Consider the following 24,902-nt stretch of genomic DNA (forward strand, 5'->3'; position numbering starts at 1 on the left):
CAAGATTTTCGCTTACGGGTATTTTCATTTAAACTAAATTTTAAACAAACAATAAATTTAAATCATATTTTTAAAAACTTTATTATATTTTTTTTAAGATTAAAATCACGGGTTATATTATAAAATCAAATTTTATCAAACAGGTTTTCAAACTTACATGATAAAGAATTATACTGTAATTACCTATATGCGAATTCTCTACGTGATGGTTTAAATGTATCGATTCCAGCTAAACTATTTTTGAAATACTTAATACTTGCAATATTCTGGAAGGAGGTAAAGATTTTGCATTTTCTTTTTGCTCCTTGTTTATTACTACCTAAGCGCTAATTATTTTCTTAACCGCTAAGTACAGAGCCGAAAATTAAAAATTTCCTCAAACCCAAACGAAACATTTTCACAAACTATTAGTATGAGAAATGCCCCGTATTTAGATGTTTATTGAATAATTTTGAAATTAGATGAGATTAACAAACTCGGTTCTTCTTATACAGTCTGAAGATATTTAACGAAAAGCAGCACGATATACACACACATAAGTACGAAAATACATACGTACATCGATTAGAAAATAGGGGCTTGTGATTTGTAATCATAATCAACTCCTTAGGGTATGAAAAATCGAGATTTGTAAATCCGTCAGGTCATTTTTTCACTGATCATCATACTAATATATACCTATAAATAAATGTATATAGCCGGGTATGTAGAAAATAAAATGTACACGCACTAGAAAATAAAAACGGTTGAAAATTTTCTCTAAAAGTATTTTTTTTTTCTAAATATGCCATAATATTAATACAAAATAGAAATACAAGATAATATGAATAAAATATTTGAAAATATGTAAATCAAATGTTTATATATATAATCGATTAATTCAGTGGAATTGTTTTCCGTATAACTTCGTTAAGATTATTTGTACCCGTGTACCAAAATGCTAATTTTGCACGATTCCATATGATTTTTCTATTTTCTTGTTTCTATTACCTAAGGTTCTTCAAAGCTGCTTAGAAATTAAAAAAAAAAAAACATGAAAATCTGCTATTATAACAAACGTAATAGTTATCTGTTCCTTTCACGTGAAATTTTAGTATACAAAAAACTCTAAATAATGACAGTAAATAACTAAAAATAACTCAAGAGTATAAACAGTATCCAGAAGAAATATTTGAAAAGAGAATAGCGAAGAAATAAAGATGAAATGTAAATATAAGTATTCATACACAACTGACCCTTATCTTCTTCAAGAACGAAATTAAATCCCTAAACGTCGTAAGGTCCCTAGACTTGACGTTCCCTGCCATCTGTATAAATGGAAATGAAACTTACATATATTGACCGTCAAACATAAATATAATATCCGTATGTATAAATTATAATACAAGTACAGTAAATATGTATATGGGTATAATATACATACAAATTTGTAATAGAGGATGTCGCTATGCAACTGATAATAAACAGTGATACTCGTAAGATATGATATATGTTAAATAACGTAGAAATCATAGAAATTTATTCACGTCAATAATTGTCATATATATCTCGTATTTTACAAAGTAGCCTACTAAATACTTAGCTTAATGTGGAACTCTTCAAGGAACTGAAACTTGAATGAGAAAAATTAAATTCTAACAACATTTGTTATTATAAAAAAATTTCTTAAACATTTTTTTCCATATCTATTTATAAAGCCAATTTATTTTTTAAGATTAAAGATTAAATATGATTAAATTTAACACACACACACACACACACACACACACACACACACACATATATATATATATATATATATTTATATTACTGTTTTATTTATTGAACTTAACAGTTTATTCAAGAGCTGTCACAGATTTTTGTCTTAATAAAAATGTATATATTTGTATCAAAAAACTAACTTTTAGTCGTTTACGTATACAACGAAAAAATAAATAAAATTTAACAGTGAAAAATTAAATAAATTGTAAAACTAGATTATCGTTTCAGTTGTCGATTGTAATAAATAATCGAGAGTAGATATTAAGATTAAATATATATATATATATATATGTGTGTGTGTGTGTGTGTGTGTGTATATATATATATATATATATATATATAGAAAAAATTAAGAGATATCATCCTGATAAAGTCAAAAGAACGGAAAAATTAGATTAAAAACTTTAAAAACTTCCTAATCACTGGAGCTACCAACTGACAATTCCCCTCAAAAGAAATAATCATAGTAATCCTTCTCTTTAGTTTTTGGGTTTTAAGTTTTCTTTCCGCTTTCGTCTGGGATTATTTAAAACTTATAGTCGATATTAATTAGTTAATTTATTTTTGTTTATTGATTCTTTTGCAAATTAATGTGGAAGTACTCTTTTTATAGTTTTTTGTAGCTACTGTTTATTTAGTTATTAATTATAACTCTGCTATCATTTTTTTTTTATACTGATGTTAGTTGTTCAAAAGTCAAAATAGTTATCTTTTTTTTGTTATAAAAAAAGTTTTTGAGAATTTCTTAGTTTTGTACTTATAACTATAACTTTGTAGAACAGTTATTTCTTCCTGAAAAGAACGAATTCATTAGTACAAAATTAATGGAAAACAAAAGAAGTTGTTATAATAAGAATTACTATACAGGACTTAACTGTAATAAAAAAAAAATAGGGAGTGTAATAAATAAATAAAATCTAGAGAATAAACAGAATAATTTTGATGGAGTTAAATGATTAATATTTGAATTCATATAAAAGGATTTGTTATTTGAACATACAAAATTTCTGATTTATCGGCCTGTAAATTGTATTTTATATGAAATTTTATATGAAATCTTACATTGTATCTTACAATATACCTGTAATGTGTGGCTTATATTATATCTATAAAAAAACACAGATTCTAATTTATATCAAATTAAATTAATCCGATAATCGTTTATAATTAGATAATTCATTAAAATCCGATACTGAAGTATTATAACACTTTTTCTTGTAAACAGAAGTATCGTGCTGGGTTAAAAAAAAGTTATAAGTAATATAAACAGGTTAAAATGTAAAATTTGTACGTAACTAACTAAAATTCAATTTAAATTTGTCATATTTATTGGCACTAAACAATAAAGAAAGAAGAAGAAACTGATGCTTCAATTTTTTATCCTGAAAACTTGTTACAATTTTTGAAATGACAGATATAACATTATAATCTACAATATAATAAATACATACACTTTTTATATTTTTTAAATATATTTAATAATAATGATGTCGGTGACAGTCTTATTGAACGGTAAGATGCTTCGAAGTAAAAAAATATGGGTTGACTTTTGTAATACTTCTAAGTTTTCTTTTTAAATTCGAAGTTTTTTATCATTTTCAGTGAAAATATTGTTTACATCTACACACTATGATGAAAAATAGTATAATTATTATGCTTAATAAACTTTCTACAAAAATACAAAAAGGTTTTTTACATCGATTAAATTTTTTTTACTCTAAAATATTACCGTACTCTACGTAGAAATTTACAAAAGTAACTTTTCATTTATTGTAAATATTCATTTTATTTATGATAAGTAAAATTGACGGTGTAAAACATTTATTTATTTATTCATTTTGTTTGAAAACGTCTGTCGCAATGTAAGTTCATGATTAGAGTCGGGTCGGACAGAAGAAAGAAGTTTAAGAGTTAAAGAGGGAAAGAGTGATTGAAGGGAAGCAGCAAAACAAATGAGGAGGGAATCACAAGTAAGTTAACTGTTTGTGATGTAGAAACGGTCGGTAGTGGTAGTAAATACTGAAAGAAAATGGAGTGAGCGAGACTTTATTATTTTGGCGTAATGTCAATCAGAATCAAAAGTTCATTAGCAAAAGTTTTGGCAGAGCAAGTGAAACGACAAAAGGAGGATTTCTTCGCGCTGCATTCATTCAGTCATTCGTTCTTATTGTAGAGGATAGCAAAATTCCCCTTCCCTTACCGCTTCGTCGTTTTCTCTTCGTCACAGCACCCCTTTAACTGTGTGGTGGTAGTGATGATTAAAAGTGATAAATTAGAAGGCAGTAAATAGAGTTGGCCCGAGTGTCAAAAGACTTTTGATTACGTCATTGTTTTCCAAAGTCTTCAAAATGATGGCTTCTGATTTCATTTGCTGATAAAATTCAACTCCCTCTCTTCAATTCACCACCGCCGGCCTCGGAGAAAACGGCAGCGGCAATAGCACCAGCCGTCACTCGACAAAACGGAAAATAGTTCCCTTACCGTCCCTTCCCCACTCCGTACTTTCCCTTCCCGAAACAAACTGCTTCCAAGTATTTTCAACCCGTCTTTTGTTTTTCTTTAGAAAATTCAAGGCGCTTTTGTTTTTCTCATTGTGATCGGTGTGGCGCGTAGATTGTTTGAATCAAACAGTACCAACACAACCGGAAATGTGATAGACTTCCTCAGGTAAAATAAGAAAGGAAACCTTACAGCATCTGGAATGTTCTTTTTAAATATAATTTCCGATTAGTATGAAAACTACAATTTAATTACAAATTCATTTAAATGATGTGAATATAAAAGTTAAATAGATGTTGCATTGTAATCTATACATTATTTTACATTAATAGATTGTAATTTCAATATTAATAAAATAGTAAATAAATTAACCTATTAATTAATAAGATAATAGTAAATTATTTTATCAAACTGATCTAACTGTTATTATGTTTTATTATACTAAAAAAAAAAACTAAAAAAAAAAACAACTTAATTCAACCGTGCATCTTTGTCAAATGAGATATAAATTATTATTTTTTTATAACATCTGAAGTTTGTCATTATTGTAATAATGACAATCACGAGTAATTAACGAATTTGTATAGAAAAAAATTATCTTTAAAAATCAATAATATCTTAGTAATACATAAAAACATGGATCGTGATTCGCGTAGCGGAAGACGATCCCCCGCCTTGTGACGATCCCGGTCGCCACACGAACCCATTCGTTCATAGCCCTGATGGTCTTTAACAATGCTTGTCTTTTAGACGAATAAACTTAACACAACAGTCATCAGTTTAGCCTCTGTCAGGTTGTCACCGATGAAAATGCCCCAGAACATTTCCACCGTGTATTTACACAACCTACTATCGCCTTCGTATGGTCTCTTCCAACCGCTACCACATACCATAACTTACAACACTCAACTATCAAATTAACCGATTTGCAGAAGCACGATCCCCTCTCTTTCCTCTAACACCGAAAGTTTCACACAAAATCTCTTCCCGTATCTAACTTTAATTAGATTACGCACTCACATCATTACTCCACTATGTCTTTAAACACCAAAAATACTATAAAAATATGCAATATTTTTCGTAGAACAACAACGTAATAAAAAGGAAAAATTACCAGAAATACAGTTTTATAAAAATAAACAGGAAAATTACTAAACTTTTATCCGCACTTAAATCACAATGATATGTTATAAAAAAAGTGTATACCTTTATCGAGTTATTAAACAATAACCATGACTGAAATATACGTATAAAAAAAAAATTAAATCTGAAATTATAATGAAGATCCTGAAAAATTATAACGGTTGAACGATTAAAGATTAAAAAGACTCAGTAGTAATACAAATGATAAGCTACTGTTATAAAAAAAATAATAATAAAATAAAAAAACAGGGCGGAGATTAAAAATGAAACCTTCATCTTCTTTCCTTCTCCTTCGTCCTTGTAACCGTGATCATAAGGAAGAATTCAACATATATAATAAAAAGGAAAAATTAAATTACGTACAAGATGAAAGTATTTTATTTTTTCCACAACTAGTTTACTTACAATGGGCTCATTTCGTGGAACCATAAGTAAATCGTTTCATAAGCACACGATAGGGAGTTCTTAACTAATTCTTATAATAAGTCATCCTTAACAAAAGTTATCGGTAAGCAATGCTTTTAAATTTCATTAGTAAATGAATATATATGCCTTTACTTCATACTCGATAAAAACAAATAAGTAGTCAATATAAACAAATAAATAATCAATCGATAGCGAGCCGATAGACGCATTACAATGTAGAAATTGACACGAACAAAACAAAACAAAAATGTAAACAAAAGTAATATCGCTAGTTTTGGTCGATAGCAACTGCAAATTGTCCTTCAGTAGCTCCTAAGTCAAGCACAAGCAGATGTTTCAACCTTCGGACGTCCCTGCTGTTATCAAGCAGATTGATCGCTAAGTGGTTGACCTGATTTTCTAGAAGTTTTTGTAATTTAAAACTGTGCTGTCTCACAACCTCACGAATCGTCGGAAGCCGCAGATATTCGTGAATTTTATCGTTTGCGTGAGCCATGGCGTCTCTGAAATTGTTCTCGTTACTTTCTTTTGGAAGCGTTGTATGATATCTACGTTACAATTACTTGTTGTCCGCGGTATGAAAATAAGCATTTTTTTAATACTGAAACCAGTTCTCGCAGTTTTCCTCTTCGATGACTAAAAGCTTTGTTGTCAATTTATTCGCAATTTTGAAGAGTTAGAAAATCCCTTTAAAAAATGATTAAACACGTCATTAGAAATGACGTGTTTATTCATATAATATGTTCTTTTATAAAACATTTAAAAAAAAAATGAATATCCTTGGAGAGTTGGAAAGTTCACGTAATGTGGTTATTCGATATTTTGTAAAATTGGTATAATTAATAGCTGATATGTATATATAGTTTTTAATTTTATGTTACGTAAACATGTTTGACTGAAAGTACATCTTGTCTGTGCGATGTGATATTTATTACAGACTTTACAGTTTAATTTTTATGCTTTAATACTTCTGTGTTTTGATGTGATGTATTTATTAGAGTATGTTGAAATTTATGGCATATATATATAAATATACAGTTTACAGTTTTGAAAACAATAATTATAAATAAATACTAAAAGAATATATCAGAGAAAAAACATAAAAATAAATATCATACTAAGATGAATAAAAACGAGAAGAAAAAACAATGATAAAATATAATAATAAACAGATCAGAATTTGTGATAATGTATTCAGAAAGAATCCACCATCTTGTAAAATATTCAAAATGGTAGAAGAAAAGTAAGAAAGTAAACTTTTGAAAAAAGAAGAAAAATCAAAAGTGAGACAAGAAGAACAAGAAGAATTAAAAGAAGAATGCAATGAGTAAATAAACTGAAACAAAAAGAAAGAAGAATTTGCAACCAATGGCGTAGAACATGACTTCACCGGCAATACGTACTAGTTGAGGAAGACTAGTAACAGAAGCAAAAGGGATCGGTAGCAATGATATTTTCAGAAATAAGAAAAAAATTAAAATAAAAGAGACACAACAGATACAGAAACAAAAATAAGAAAATAAAGTTGGAAGAAAGGGAAGGAAAAGTAGAATAGTGATGGTTTGAAGACTAAAAAAATAAGGTAAGAAACAACGACTTAAATAAAGATAGAAAGAGATAGAACGAACGGAAGGTAAAGAAGATTCTGTTCAGTATACACCACTGTTCTGCGTCTAATTGCGTTGATTTATACAACTATTGTCCTGTGCAGTACGTTGAGAGAGAGAAAGATTGGAGCACGCCCCCGTTGCAATTCTACAGAAGAAGGAAGACAGCCTGTTTGTGGCATGTCGTGACTACACACCATCTCAAATCGAATCATATGATACTAGTGCATACATATACGCTTGCGTATTAGTAAATTCCTTGTTCTATGCGATGCTAAAATAGAACCGGTCTAGTCAGAACTTCAGCCAGAGCACTACTTTAGAAGAAAACTAGTGAAAGCTTTTACAGATGCATCTGAGCTTTTATAATGCAAAATGTTTAAACATGATGTGTGATTTTCGTCAATACGTACAGTTCTACTGAATTCTGTTAAATTTCATTACTAATCAAGTTAGATTAAATAGTAATTAATTAGTTATGATGATACGAATATAATGTTTCAATCTTAGGTTCATTGTGAAATTATAAACAGAATTGTCTGGAAGGGAAAACATCCTACATTAAACATCTAAAAACAAAAGGAAGATGATACTACGTTTTTAGGTTATGAAAAAAACTTATAACATGCAAAATATAACCTAATAAAAAAAAACCTAAAAATTATTTCAATTTATTGAAACAATTAATAGAATTATACTCAAAATAAAAAATTATATAAACTTCAATTAATGTGATGATCATCAGACCAGTTTTTTGTTGGAAACTTTACAAAGTACTATTGTACTGATAATCTTACAAGAAATACCTTAATATAAGTATAATTAAAAAAAAAAAAATATCATAATTATCAAGAAATTCGATGATAAAAATATTTGTGAAATCAGTCATAGCTTTAACTAAGACGAATATAAAAATATTTGAAATGTCACTGAAAAAATATATTTTAACAGAAGCAAATGACATGACGAAGAAATTTAAATAGATTTTATACGTGTAGGCTGTTCAAAAACGTTTAAGTATTTCTTATTTTTTTTTGTAAATGTGAAATAATAATAAATATTTACGAAAATTTTAAAAATATAAGAGGAAGTGTGTGTACAGGGGAGGGGGAATAATATAATATAAAATACGTATACTTTTTTTGATACCGGAAGGGAAACGTTATTACAAATTATTTGTTACTTACGTCAGATATTCTGTTTGGAGATTTGCAATATCATTTGTTGGTCTCCTCCGAATAGACTACAAGCAAAAAAAAGTTTAAAGTAGAAAAATGTATTGGAATTACGATAAAGTAGAATAAACTTTAAATTTACTACATTACAGCAAATAGAGAGGGGTTTCGTTTCATCCTGCTGAAGGAGAAAAAAATGTAAACGTCAATATTTACGTTCACAATTTTATATGGTGCATACTGATAAGTATTAGAACGAGTCAAAGCTACCGGGAAAATATTATGTAAATCAAAATTTGTCACATAAAATATAAAAATATATTTATATTCTATCAAAAGTAAATTAATATAACAAGAGGAAATTCATGGTAATTGTATATACTGTACGGTAACCACCACGGATTATTTTTTCATACTCAAGATATACGTTATTTTCATGGTGGATAACACATTTCACTCGGATTTGTACGTCGTACATATCTATCGCATGAAATATCCTATCCAAAAGCATAATGTTTTACCAGTTGAAATTTCCATTACCACCGTTACGATTATTATTAGATATTTCATATTTACAAAATATATATGCAACAAAACTCAACGGTTACTTCATTTAATAACCGAAAATCTTATTCGAGAACAATTTTCAGGACCGAAAAAGGTAAATTTAAAAAAAAAACAATTTTTTTATTTCTGGAGTTTTAATTTGATCGATTTAATACTATTCTCCATTCTTTTTTTTGCGCTATTCTTTTAACCGCGACCACATCTTCAGATATCAGTTTTATCTTTGTCTCTATAAGTAAATTAACTAAACAAGATCCATGAAACTAGTTTATCAATTTACAAAATTTTGTCATCTTCATTTTTTTTTTTTGTACTTAATTTTTAACATTTTCCTCTCTCATAATATTTCAGAAGTTCTAATTTTTTCCTTCTGCTTTATCCAAAATCATTTTTTTACCACTATAAAGCGTTAACCCCAAAAAGATTTATTTTTTTAGGTCTATATTTGAAACAAATTAAACTTCTTTTCTACGTAAAATCTCTTCTTGTTTGTAACATTCTGCTTTTGATAGCTACCTTACGTTTGTAATTTCATTCCATTAGCAATAAATAGTTAGTTAAAAATATTTGATAATCAAACATATACAAACAATACAGTACATATTAATGACAAAGTCTGATAAATATAATATTGAATTATTTAATGTTCTGATGCGAGTATTTCGAGAAAAGTACATCCATTATGTTTTATATATAACTATTTAAAGTCGCAAATGCTGAAATATAAAAAATTACATAAATATTTACCTATAAAAAAAGGCAACAGAATATGTACCTCTAAATCTGACTAATAATATGTAAATTCAGACAGGAAGAGGAAAACTGTTTCAGGAGAGTTTTGGTTATAGACAGGTTTTATCAATATTGTTATTAAATGGGCCAAAAGTATAATGGCAGAGTAAAAAGGACGGAGTAAAGGGATTTAAAATTATATTTGTTTGAGTATAAATTAATAATTTTACAAAGGTTAGTAAATATATTAATTTAATTAAGCTTCTGCTCACTGACCTGTCCCCTCCTATGTATAAATTCCAGAATGTAAACCTACGCTGTCCACCGCCAGAACACTCTCTATTATCATACTACAGGCTGCAAGAGAATTCATAATAATAAAGTTGAAACAACACACAAATGTTAAACTGCGTTCTGTCGTATGTTATTATTAATAATTGTTTAAACGATTGCTGTGTTATTGTTATTGTTGTTGTTGTTGTTATGCGGTTGTTTTTTTTTTTATTTTATTAAACAAAGTCAATATGTATTAAATAATAACGTTTGAGTGCGCAACATAACATCCTTGTTATACGGCACGGTTGTTATATCATATCCACCCTCTGTTGTCATTTTCACATGACGGTCTGGTCGCCTAAGGTAATATTCGTGTATTGGACCGGCAATGATTTACCAGACTATTCCTCCCGTATACCCCTTTCCATGAATAAACCCCCTTTCCTTTAATATAACCACCTTCCTACTAAAGGCCAACCCCTCTCACAACCATTACAACCCAAACTATATATTCGTCAGTGTAGATTCATCACTACATAATCCGATGTCATCACTATAATAGTAATTTTTTTTCTTTAATGTGATGCTATTTTATAGAAAATCTAAATTTTAATAAAATTACTTAACTTGAAAAATTACATAATAAATGCGAAAAAAATATCTTACCACCAAAAAACGTTACCGATAAATAACGAACCTTCAAATGTAAATAATCGAGTCAGTTCTTTAAATAATGAGAAAGAAAATTTAATTTTATATTTATAATACACTGAAAACAAATTGAAAGGCTTTATAAGACCAAAATGAAGAAGATTTATTCAAGCTTTAAGAAAAAACGAATATCCAATCATTTTCTAAAGAAAAACTTTAATATTGACGAGAAATGCTTGCTAATCAAATTAACAAATGTAAAATGTATTTTTATTCATTTTTATCGGTGTAATATATCGGTTAATCCTGAAAACGATTATACATTTCTTCAAGAATGATTAGTAATCAACAATAGGTTTCAACCGTTTGATTATATATATATTACCCATACAAATCGGCCAAACATACGGTAATCATAAAAAAATTAATATAAAAAAATATTATGTATTCATAAGCTGATCTCTCCAATGTTTTCTAGGCCTTTCTAAATGTTTTCTGCGTTTATATTTACAGTCATAATATCGTTCAGAAATCTCTTATCATTTACTAATTTAGTATCATATTTTTAGTATTTTTACGATATTTTAATTTTTATATTCACATTAAAAAAGTCGCTTTTAAATCAAAATATTTTCCAGTCGGTTAGAAGTTATCTAATGACAAATATATCGCTAAAATAACTGTAGAAAAATTATTCTGCAGATTTATCTCATCTCTTCGAATTGAAAAGAAAAGCAGGAATGAATACTATTTCATAAAATGTTGTTATAATTAATATCTTGTTCATTATTGTTCTTCGTTTGATTCCATTATTTTTCTATTAAGTAGTGATTTTTATTCACCAAATCCGTAAAGTTAAAATTCCAACTCGGTCAAAAATTTTATTTCAAAATATTTAATTTAAAATTCTGTGTATACCTTTAATTTTCGTTTTACTCAATACGAAAATAATTAGAATATTATGAATAATCCTATAGAATAATCATTACAAAGTAACGTTCTTAAACACGATTAATGATTATTACTGACTTGAAAAAACCGTGTAATTTATATTTTCAAAAGAAAAAACCTATTATAAAAATTAATATTTTTTCAGTTGGTGCTGATAAATTGATGTGAAGAGTTTATCATGGATTGATAATAATATTTTATTTAATAAAATCATAAATAATTTGGAAGATGGTCTTCCAAAAATTCTTTTAAAGGTACAGAAGAAAGCCATTAAATATATGATAACAATGATATATTTATATATATATACAAACAACAGGTAATCTAAAGGATTTAAAATGAACTACGGTTCATGTGTTATTTATTTATAAAGCTATAATAAATTAAGACTCAAAACAACAACAAAAAGATTTAAACAATTCTCATTTTGACAAATGAAATGAACAAGTAAGTCTGTAAAGGTCTACTGAAGAACTAATTTTGAGTTAACCGTATCAAGATGCACGGTCAAAGTTCATGGAGAAATAAAAATTTAATTTTACTAACTGTGGCAAATACAAATATTTTTATAAATATTTAAGTGGTTAATTGATGATTTTTAATTAATAATATACTTTTCTTTTTTACTAAGAAGAGAGTTCCTCTCCCTACTGAATAGTAAATAAGCAAGGTTTATAACCACATAAAGTTTTAATTTTTAACTGTAGACCCAGTACCGAGCCACCAAGGATTGCAGTACTACAAAAATAAAACTTTATAGTTAATAATAACACTGATTTTATTGTATTTTAAGTCAATTTATAGTTTTATAGCGTTTTCTTATCTATTTCTATTAATGTAGAATATTCACAATGTATTTTTACATACAAAAAATTATGAGAAATCATATAATAATTATTTACATACCATACATTGGTAACAATAAAACTAATAATTATATAATTTTAGGGAAAATAATTGTGAACATAAATTGAATTACTGCAAAAAGCCTAAATTATATTAAATTAATTAAAAGAAAATGATTAAATTAAACTTATATTTATCTTCTTATCAACAGCGTCAATGTGTTTCATAATAATCTAATTAATAAACTAACATACCTAATGTAAGCTTAAATAAATATAAAATAATAAAACATAACCTTTTTATTTTTTTAATAAAATATATATATATATATATAATTTTTAATAATATAAACATTAACGACGGATTACTTTTTCTTTTAAATCGTAAGATTGGAAGCAACACATAGCAAAGAAAAATGTTCAAACCGCTGTCGTTGCATTACCATTGATCGCCGAATGTAACTTAACTATTTATGTGAAAAAGATTAAAGAATAAGATTATATTGGTCTTCGGTGCGATGCGGTAAGAAGCTGTCGCGCTAAATCTTACCACAATTCGAACAAGATGTCTACTTGGGATAACGTTTGAGAACAAAGAGATTATATGTATATATACACACACACGCACACGCACACGAACAAACATACACTCATACACACACAAACAGTTATATTTATAAATATTCTAGTGTGCATGCATGCAAGAAAGAGTGTCATGTATTTTATGGGATATATAGGAAAAAAGGTTTTTAACTTAACTATTGAGGAGGATTTGATATAATTCTTGAGTAGTAACAGAGATAGAATGAGCAAGTTAAAGGGAGGAGTACGATTGTGGTAGAGAAGGGGCGGAGAAATCAGGAGTAGAGGGGCGTAAAAGGATCCAGTCGGAAAGCAGTATATTGTCAGAAGGACATCGGAATCTGGTTTTGCCTTGCCTTATATCACCTCTCGTAAATTGTCTTAAAAGTTGACTAGTTCATTTGTTTCCTTTCTTTATGTCCTTCCTATTTTATTCTATTTTTATTTTTTCAAATAATTTACCGTCGAATGACAGGTAGTTGATCCGGTCATGGGTTCAAATAATGCACTGTACCATATATATTTAAGTGTGTGTTTGTGTGTAACGAAGGAAAGAATGATGAAGAGAGAGGACTCTCAACGCATCTTTGTCATCCTTTATTTTATGACTCCAGTTAAGCCACTACTGGTACCATGTTAAACAGTGTCATTTAGTGGTATATTATATTATCTATCAAAAATGATACTCTTATTATGCGCTTTATAAATCATTATAAAGGATAATTTAAACGCTTGTATATAGTAAATCAATAATAAAATCAACTGTACACAAATTTATAATGAATTTTATGGTGTCACACGTCCGTCTAAAGAATAATGTATTTCGACGTATCATTCTATTTCGTATGAATTATACTAAAACATACATATTTTGATTTTATACATTTATTTATTTCGTATAACCGCTTCTTTATCATAAATTATTAATTAAAAATAAATAAAGATATTAGAGTAGTAATACATAACTTTTCACTGCTTGCTTAAATGTATGTTTCCTAGTTATTTCCTGAAAATCTTGGTATTATTTCTTTCATTTAAGTATTAATTTTATTATTTTATTATAATATAATCTAAAAATAAAATGTAAATTAAATACACAGATAAAAACAAACAAAATATAATAAATTAAAAATTTATCCTTCCAAGTGTATGTCATTTTAGTTCCAAGTTACCTGTATATTTTAATTAATAACTACTTTATTAAATGATCAGGGTATAATAATGTTTAATTTATTAAAACATGTTTTTGTTATTTACATTTAGAATAAAGAAAATTAATAAAATATCTAAAAGTAATTCATTAAATCTAATAATATGAATAAAAAACACAACACAAAGAAAATAAACCAAATTACGTTATTAAAATAAAATCGTAAATTGAATAAACTATTTATAAATACAAAATTCTTGATAAGCATTTCAATTGTTAAATGTTGGTTATCAATGTTAAAAAAAAATTGACAATATTTACGAGACAGAACAAAAAAGTGAAGGAATGTACTTTTCAACTGTGTAATTTTAAATATAAGGTTTATCATATGTATATATATATATATATATAATATAAACTATTTTATAAGGCTATTGATCTGATTACCATGTTACACTATTAACAGTTTCTGATTAACAGTTACACTATTACAGAAGCCACACATAAATATGATCAAGTACAATCACATTACAGGCTTCCGTCGAAGCTCATCAGAAATTACTTACCGAATATTCACCGAATATTTATACATTTACCGAATATTCCTATACCAAACATCTAATACAATGAAAGAAAAATAATTAAAATTGAAGTGAAATTTAGATAAGATGGGTAACACTTATATTGATGGAACTCCACCTCAAATCACAAAAGTCACCAAGGTCCAACACGTGGAGTCCTTTTAGCCAACGTATTCACAGTTGTTTAGAACACTGATTTTCAAACTTTTTCGCCCACCGCCCACATTGAGCAAAAACTTTCTAGCGCCCCCACAATGTAAACTTACCCTCTGTCAAAAATAATAATTGCAATTTCTGTTTTTAAACGTGGCATATCCATCCTACTTCTGAGTTGAAACTTACATTTTAGTCTGAAATATCAGGAAAACATAATTTTTGCCTTTTGTTTTAATCAGACGCCGTCTGAACGCTCCCAATTTTTTGTGCGCCTTCTACAGCCTCCCCCTGAATGTCTCCACTTTGAGAACGAATGTTCTGGAAGGCTAATAGCTAAATAGTTCGCTTTGTTGTTTAGCCGCAATTTATATTTTGTACCAAATCGCTGTATTTCTTTTCTTAAACACGATAAACCCAGATATTTGCGGATTTCACTGTTTCTTACGAACTAAAGCGAAAGTGGACCTGTGGGATCCAGCTTTGGGCTAAAGCTGGATCCCACAGGTCCAAATTGGTTTCATGATCGTCGTGTACCATAATTGTTTGCTGAATAGGGAAAGCTGTGATCTCTTGCTCAGCAACCAGTACATTTACTTAATACCCAGTTGTGACTAACATAATGCTGATGATGAGTTTTAAAAATCTAAATGCTCATAATTTTATATTATTTTTTATAAAAATTTTGTTCATGTTTTTGTTTAGAAGTTTACCTACATTAATAAAAGTGTAAATAGCTTTTTATCAAAATTAAAAAAAAAAAATAATTAACTCCCATTTACGTAGCGTGATTATTAACGTTAATGTAAAATATAAATAAAGTAAATATCTTTCTTTAAATAAGTTTCAAATTACAGTTTAATAATTTTTGAATCTATATCTTTCGAACGAGAAATAATAATATTAAAGGGGCAAAAACAAACAACGTATCATGATTAAACAGATCTGCTGTTAAGACTACGTTAGTATTATACGTGTAGAGACTTAACTAAACTGTAGATTAATGGCATCCTTTAGCACTCACTACACACCAATTTCATTTACTCTTTAAAGACATTCTTTATTATTACGGTAGTCTAAAAGCTATTACGGTTTTGTTTTGTTACTTCCGTTTCTACTCATTCTTCTCTGTAATTCAACCCCCTATTCTGATTCTAAGATGAAGACTAAGCGAAGATCTAGTTTGTTAACGGTCGACCTTCTATCAACTAATTTCTCTTTTGTTAATACCCTAATACCAATCAAATTACTTCAGAAGTTAATTCTGTTTATTTATAATTAATTATAGCATTTAAATTTTTAATGAAAAGCTATGTTTCTTGTTTTACAATTACTTAATAAATAGATAATAACTACTTTTTCCCAGTTTTTTCTTATTATTTTTAAAATATTTGGTTAGTTACTGATATAAAATTTAACATTTCTTTAAACGAGTAATAAACAAATATATTATGGTTTTTATTCTCAGGTTGAATGAATCTTTTTCGCGAATAAGAAAATAAGTTTGTTTAAAGAAGCATTATTTTCATCCTGTAACAATTTATTTTAAAAAAATGTTTATTTATGAAATATTTATTGTAAAATATTTTCAATGAATCTGATGTAAAATAACAGTTGTTATTATCAAGCTATGTATGAAATTTGTTAAAATACAAATCAAACAAAAACGTTTTTAATATCTATACCTTATTTTATTAAACTTTTATAAGTTATCAAACAGAAAGTCAATAACTCCACAAAAAAATATTTGTAGTACTGCCATTTAAGTTAAACGATAATTTATATAAACACTGAAAAATTAGCAGTGAAATAAATAACTCCACTAAGATACTGAGATTCCAACAAAAGACAAAAACCAAACCAAATGGTTTTTAAAAAAACCAACTTATCTAGTATTTAAAAAGTATAGAATTAAAAACAAGAATGAATAAAGAAATAAAAGCACAAAATGGGTAAATAGGCTGTTTATATTATAAGTAATCCAAGGAGATGTGTAAAGAACGCCCGTAAAAATCGCAGAAAAACAGCACAATAATATTTGCATTAAATCTTTTCCGACGAGCTTGAAGTTTAATAATAAACTAATTTTGCAATAAAAGTAACAGTAAATATTGAGAGAGGCCTTATTTTATTTCCTAATCATTTTTTTAAACTAGGCATTTTATTATTGACATTTTCTTTGAAGATCTGTTGAAACCTAAACAAAAATACTCTACTTAATTATAAATAGAATACATACTCGTGTAAGAAACGAGAAAAATAACTAAAATAGTTATTCCTACCAGTCCGCTAATCTCCATAGTGAAATAGTAGGTTTCGGTTCTTTATCTAGCGGTCCTGGATTCTAAACCCGGTCAGGCCCACGTACAAACCTCTTTGTAAAATTCTGTGGTGAATTCATCATTAAAAAAAAAAAAGCTGTTGTTAACCGGAAATCGGTCAATAACTACAAATCTTTTGATCCAAAACCTCCACATTTAGCGAAGACGATTAGAAAATATTGAAAAGTTAATAGGGTAAATTAAAAAGAAAAATTTAACAAGAGGGTAAATCTAAGCAAGATTAAGAAAAGTAATCATAATAATGTTTTTTTTAGGTTTCCTGTATGTTTTTAAAAGAAAATTTCGGTAATAAAATGAAATTTGATAGAATAATAGAAACCTGGTTGGTGGAAAGAACAAGGCTATCCACAATTTTTTATTAATTAAGAAGAGTTTCTAACTCATAACCAAACATTTGGCAGCATAAGTTTAAGATTGAACTATTTTTTAGAAAACGATAAGTGTAATAGAACAGAGCTTTAAATTATATAATAAAATAAATAATACTATAGTGAATGACAGTAAACACTGAACACATTAATTAACGACTTACTGTGTAAGGTTTCTGAAAACTGAATTAAAAATAAAGATTGTTCATCAAATGAGAAATATTGTCATAATTTTTTCAACAAAAAGTCGACTAATACGAATTTGACAACAAAAAAAGGACAAATGATAATCAAACCCGTATAAAATAATATTTCCTTAGAACCAGTTTCTTATTAATTGTAGTTAGTAGGAACTCACGTTCCTTTAACATTTCTTAGATTAAAAGGTTCATTAAAAGGCTTTATTTCTTATTAAGTAAAATCATCTATGGGGAATAAATTACTTATACAATTTAACTAAATTATCTAAGAAATTTTATTTTTTTTACGAAATACCACCTAGATATCACACTATGAAACCCGTTTTCCATTCGTTCTATTTTTTAATTTCTGTACGAAAATTTATTTGAGAATAAATTATAAAGAAAAATATTACATTAGATGAAAAAATATTGTAGATTATTTAAATGTAGGTTTTTAATTATTTTCTTTCTATATGAAATTGATAATTAAATTTTTATGTTTTAGGGCAAGGGGGCGAAGGTGAACAACCTCCTGAAGGTGTAGAAGAAGAAGGCGCACCATCAGAAGAAGATGAAGAGGGTGGTGAAGCTGAAGGTGATTCGGCAGTATCATCGCAGCCAGCGTCACCAGCTTCCGTTTTACCCGCAGAAGCTGAATCAGAATTAATATTACGGTTAGTAATATTGAATACATTATTTAGAATATACTAAATTTCAAATTAAACTAGAATAAAATAAAAAATTTTATTTTTACAAAAAAAATCCTATGTATAAAAAATTAAAATATTTACTTCAAATATTTATTTTTTAATAAATTAACAAGCTAGAATAAAGGCAGCAATAAGGTAAATACTTTTAGAAGAATTCCAAAACAGAAAAGAAATAATGATTTTCTAATTTTAATTAAAACAACAGTACGTTTTGAAATCAAATTTCTACAATATAAAAAATATCATGTTTAGAAATAAAATATTTTGACGGCCGGAGTATAAAAATAAAATATAATGTTTTATTAGAAAAATTTAAATGACTAAGAAAAATTATTTACACTAATCTAAAACGTAAATAAAAAAAAAGAATCATATATTTTTACGAGATAAGGAAAAATTGTAAACATTTTTCCAGGAATTTCAAATTTAAGACAAGTTTAATGAGATCAATATCATATTTATATTTGTTTGTTTTTTTCGGTAGTCTTATTAAAACATGACAGCTGTTTTGATACAAAGTATCTTCTAAAAGGTATTGTGTGTCGAAACACCTCTCTTTTTTCCTGTTTAGCCTCCGGTAACTACCGTTTAGATAATTCTTCAGAGGATGAATGAGGATGATATGTATGAGTGTAAATGAAGTGTAGTCTTGTACATTCTCAGTTCGACCATTCCTGAGATGTGTGGTTAATTGAAACCCAACCACCAAAGAACACCGGTATATTCAAATCCTTAAAAATAACTGACTTTACTAGGACTTGAACGCTGTAACTCTCGACTTTCCAAACCAGCTGATTTGGGAAGACGCGTTAACCACTAGACCAACCCGATTGGTTAAGTGTCGAAACACCTGTCATGTTTTAATTTTACAATTTTTGATTATGGATTTTCACCTAGTAAAGGCATCATCCATCCATCGATAATATTGATTTCTCTGTCGAAATTTATCTTAAAAAAGTTCATTTCATATGCTCCAATGTAATTTTGTAAATTACAGTTTTTTTTGTTTTTTTTTTTTAATTATAAAATAAACATTTTTGATTTATTTCAAATACATCAATTCAATTACTTGAATAAATAAACTGTTTTATTCAATTTACTTATTCAAAACTGTTTCAGAATACTTGAGAGTGAAACAAACTTATGACAATATTTTATTTATTTTATATTACAATTTTAAAATGAACTTTTTAGATAAATTTGTAGAAATTTACTTGTTAGTTATGTCATATTATAAAGATGGCGTTATATTATCTTAATATAGGCTAATTGAAAAGTTTTTTCGAGTATTTATTGTATACATTTAAAAAAAAGATGTAACTCATTACACATTTTCTATTTCGAAATGATTACTGCCTTGGAAAAATAATTTATATTTTGTTTATTACGAAGATGACGGTTCTTACTTTTGGTTAAATATCCCTGCTAATATAAAGATATTTATAATTTTTAAACCGTATAATTAGAAGTGATCAAAAGTTTTGCAATGAATAAGATTAACTTTAATTATATTTCGTTCTGTTTGGGTAACCCACCCGCTACCTCTTAAGAGAGATAAGGGGGTTGGCATTTTATATAGAAGAAACTTTCGCTATGATATCATTGCAGCTTCTTTTTCACTTCCATCTTTTACCCTTCTTTATCTTGTTACTCATATTCACAGGACTGACAGCAATATTTAGCACCGGTGTTCTGCCATTATCGTAAATCAACACAAAAGCTAACATTTTTCCATATCATACTACCATATCACTTACTCCTTAGTGCCATTCCATTTTATACCATTCCAGCTTTAACAGACAAAAAAAAACGCTGGAATTTAGACTAGAGGGAAATAAACTTGAAATACGAACAAAAGATCTTCGGTTATGAAGGTGAATGGAAAAAACCTCCGTAGAATGTAAATGTTAGTTATGTTTATACGGTATACGGAGCAGCAGTTATGATGGTAATATTTCACGTGGTGTGAGTATCAAAGTATGGTGTCAACGACTTATAAGCTAAGAGCAGGCGAGGAGGGTAGCGATAAGTTACAAGTCGAATACCGTTGTGGACAGTAATTTATTAGAAGTTGTGAAACGACAGCCCATGCACAGTATCACATTTATAATCTTTCTATCGATCGGTTTGATTTTATAATAAATCATTAATATTCTAATCATTATACTTTACTAATCTTTGTCTTTTTCTGGTTCTTTTACTTACAGGGAAGGTGCCAGCCCGTCCAGGGATTCACGAGAATCATCTCTTCCTCGTTGTGGATCCAGGGATTCTTTAGCCTCTGAGAGAGAAGGAGCTATCACGCTGCTGCCTCCGACGGTGTATCTGCCCGCTCCTGGCCGGCTCGGGTCAGTTTCTCCCCTCATTACGTCTTCAACACCCCCACCCATGTTGATGCCAACTAACTGCCTCACATCTCCGAGGTCACCGCCTCTGCCATCACCTGTCGACACAGATGCTGGTGTCGCCGTCCTCGATTTCAGCACTAAACGGACCCCTAATGATGCACCAGTGTTAAATCTTAGCAAAGCTTCCACACCGGCGTTGTCGCCGGCAGAAGGACATTTAAATAGCCCGCTGGATTTATCTGTTTCGAATAGGAAACGAGGTCATCATGATGATTCACCGACCGCCTCGTCCTCACCGAGTCCGACACCTAGAAAAACGCCTAGAGTTTCCTCGGCTGAATTTAAGCAAGTCGTATCTCCTTGGACGTCTCCTGTAGTCGCTTCACACTTTCCTTACTTTGCTGCGGCCGTTGCAGCGGCAAATAGTTTGTCACCAAAAAATAATAGTCATGCAGAAGCCACTTTATGGAATGGAAAAATGAAAATCAGCGACAAAGGATCGAGTTTTGGTGTTGTTCCTACTCCGAGCGATGCTACAAAAGCTCTTGAAAAAATGAGTGAGCTCAGCAAATTAGGAGGTGATGAGTTTAGGCCTATTAGTAACAGTGTGTTGGGTGGTAGTAGCGCCGGAGGTAGGCATAGCGCTTGGCAGTCGCACTGGCAAAATAAGGGTGCTGATCAGGCCAAAGATGTACTCAAGTGTGTGTGGTGTAAACAAAGCTTCCCTAGTCTTGCTGCTATGACGGTGCACATGAAGGAAGCGAAGCATTGCGGGGTTAACGTTCCAGTACCTCCGATTCAACCACCTCCACCACCTATTCCCCAACAATCTCAAAACTCTACCTCGTCCGGCCCTCCCAATAGTTTGCCCGGTGGACCGGGATCTAATGCGAATAAACCTTCCCCATCCGATCTGAACCTGCTCATTAAAGAAACTATGCCTCTGCCGAGGAAACTAGTCAGAGGGCAAGACGTTTGGCTCGGTAAGGGTGCCGAGCAAACCAGACAGATCCTTAAATGCATGTGGTGCGGACAAAGTTTCAGATCTTTAGCAGAAATGACTAGTCACATGCAACAAACACAACATTATACGAATATTATATCACAAGAGCAGATAATTTCATGGAAATCTGCCGATGAAGGAAAATCAGGAGGAGGAAGCGGAGGAAATGGAGGCTCTACGGGAGGAGCAGCTAGTGGAGGAAGTGCGGGAGCGGCTAGCAGCCATGTCAGTGCCGTACTTACTTGCAAAGTGTGTGATCAAGCATTTAGCTCCCTAAAGGAATTAAGTAACCATATGGTAAAAAATTCTCATTACAAAGAACATATTATGAGATCTATTACCGAAAGTGGTGGTAGACGACGGCAGACCCGAGAAAAGAGGAAAAAATCGCTTCCGGTCAGAAAGTTGCTTGAATTAGAAAGAGCTCAAAACGAGTTGAAAAATGGTGAAGGAATTATGCTGATGGGTGGTAAGACGGGACGAGAAATTCACTCAGCCGGAAGAATTACGTGCGAAAAGTGTGGAGAGAAGATAGACATGGCTGTGTTTGTCGATCATATAAGACTGTGTATAGGAGGAGGTCATATAGGCAGTGATCAGAGGAATTTGTTAAAAAATGCTCTGCTGTCAAGTAATGTTCTTCCTCCTGATCCTAGCGTCACTCAGGCGCTGCGAGAAAGCAGAAAAATCAAAAGAGATGAACCATCTCCAAGACAACAACAATCACCATCATCGGCAACAGACCTGTCTATGCCTCCCTCCAGTCCTAAAGATGGAGCTGTAAAGCCCGAAGGAAAAAGTTCCTCCCCGTCTGTACTTAACGCAATAGAAAAACTAATAGAAAAGAGCTTTGATTCCAGAGCTAGACATGGAGCCGGTTACGCCGGCGCTATGGGTAGTCCCGGACAAGCACCTATTGGATCAAGTATACTGAAGAGACTAGGAATCGATGAAAGCGTAGACTACACTAAACCTCTTGTAGACGCCCAAACGATGCATCTTTTAAGAAGCTACCACCATCATCAAGCACAATACAGCCGCAGGGAAAGAAGTGGCAGTGAATCCAGTTCTATATCTGAGAGAGGCAGAAATGATACTCTTACGCCCGACAGAAAGTTCGAGTCATCAGATAGACTTATGTCTTCCACACCAAGAACAACGCCGGAGAAAAGAATACAAACTCCACCCTCTGCTAAAATGTCAACACATGAAGAATCTGCAGATGAAGAGGTGCATATTAAAAGAGAGGTCGAGGATAATGAAACAGCGGCTGAAAATAGTATACGTACTGAACAGGTTATTAAAAAAGAAGAACTGGAAAACGGTGACGATGACGAAGAGAGGAGAAGTTTTCAGAGCGATGAGCCTCTGGCGCAAAAAAGGTTAAAAGAAGAACCGTCAGGATCACCCCCTGTTGGAGGAACAACTGAAGGAAATACAGAAGAACCTGAAGACGATCAAAAGAGCGCCGCAAGCCCTATCGTTAGTCCTCGTCAACCGACACCAGTTAGACCTACTTCCGATGATATAGCGGCTAACAGTCCTTGTCGTAATAGTGCAAGTCCTGCTAGTAGTGACAGATCCGGTACTCCAAGAAGTACAGATAAAAAAGCTAGTGGAAGTTTAGGTGCGTTATCATCCATGTTCGACAACTTATCCGGAGGTGGAGGAGGTGGTGTAAGCTGCCCGGGCGAGCCGGCAACCGGAACAGCGGTAAAGGGCACTAGCCATCCACTAGCCGCTCTACAGAAACTCTGCGACAAGACTGAGACACATCACCACCAAGCGGGTAGTAGCAGATCGGGATCTACATCTTGTACTCCTGGTAGTCTCACGACGGCCGGTGTTTCTTCAACGACTGTCGCCGGAACAACACCGGGGGCCATATTAGCATTTAGTTGGGCTTGTAACGACGCCGTCGTAACAGCCGATTCTATCATGAAATGTGCTTTTTGCGACACGCCGTTTATTTCAAAAGGGGCTTACAGACATCATCTAAGTAAAATGCACTTCGTAAAAGACGGTGTAATACCAGATCCTGTCGCTTTGAAGGGACAAACCGGTGGAATTCAAGCCGCAGCCGCGGCTGTACCTCCGAAAACCAGCGGTAGCAGCAACGGAAATAACGCCGCATCGACCTCCTCGTCATCCGGTAAAAGTCCGACTCAACAGAACAGCTTTGAGGAAAGCCCTCACTCCAAGTTCCTGAAGTATACTGAGCTGGCGAAACAACTGTCTAGCAAATACGTATAGTCCCGAACCGGCTGTAAATTACGTTTTGTATATTAGCTCTTGTTGCCATTCCTTATGTACAAAATATCCCTCTCATACGGCATCATATCCTCGGGCGTGATCTCCTTTATAACTACCGGTTATCTGATGATAATGTGTGAGCGAGTCTCTGGCCTGGTACGGCTGCCTATGTCGCTGCTATCCGGCGTAATTTTGTATACCATAGGCTTAGGTCCCGGTGACAAACAAACACAAATGTATACTCTGTCTATTAAGGGACAAGTGATAATAATTGTTTATTATTATTAAAATTATTATATAATTGTAATTTATTTTATTATTATATTGAAAAACTAATTTTAAAAATATTAAAAAAAAACTCAGAGAAATTTTGTTAGTCGTGGAATATCAATCGATTTGTCCGTTAGTAAAGAAAAAATTACAAAAGGTTTGTAAATTCAATATCTTTTCCAATTATAGAAAAATATCTATATTTAAAATTTTTTATAACATTTTATGTATTATTATAATTTGTATAAATAGATTCAGCTTATCGTTCCCTTAACAATGTATTTTATAAACTTATATATAATAATATTTATTTTATAAAATTTTTAG

General features: G+C 30.4%; 1 protein-coding gene across 1 annotated transcript in view; it reads left to right on the forward strand.

Moving 5' to 3' along the window:
- tio (zinc finger domain-containing protein tiptop) overlaps nt 1–24,679 on the forward strand; it is a 602,315-nt gene extending 577,636 nt beyond the window's left edge. The window contains exons 2-3 of the mRNA XM_075364230.1: nt 18,497–18,665; nt 20,909–24,679. Of these exons, the coding sequence (XP_075220345.1) occupies nt 18,497–18,665; nt 20,909–24,305 (3,566 nt within the window). The 3' untranslated portion in view covers nt 24,306–24,679. The remainder of the gene's footprint in view (nt 1–18,496; nt 18,666–20,908) is intronic.
- Nucleotides 24,680–24,902: the final 223 nt, after the last annotated feature.

The sequence above is a fragment of the Lycorma delicatula genome, chromosome 4, assembly GCF_047948215.1.
Source record: "Lycorma delicatula isolate Av1 chromosome 4, ASM4794821v1, whole genome shotgun sequence".
Taxonomy (NCBI): domain Eukaryota; kingdom Metazoa; phylum Arthropoda; class Insecta; order Hemiptera; family Fulgoridae; genus Lycorma; species Lycorma delicatula.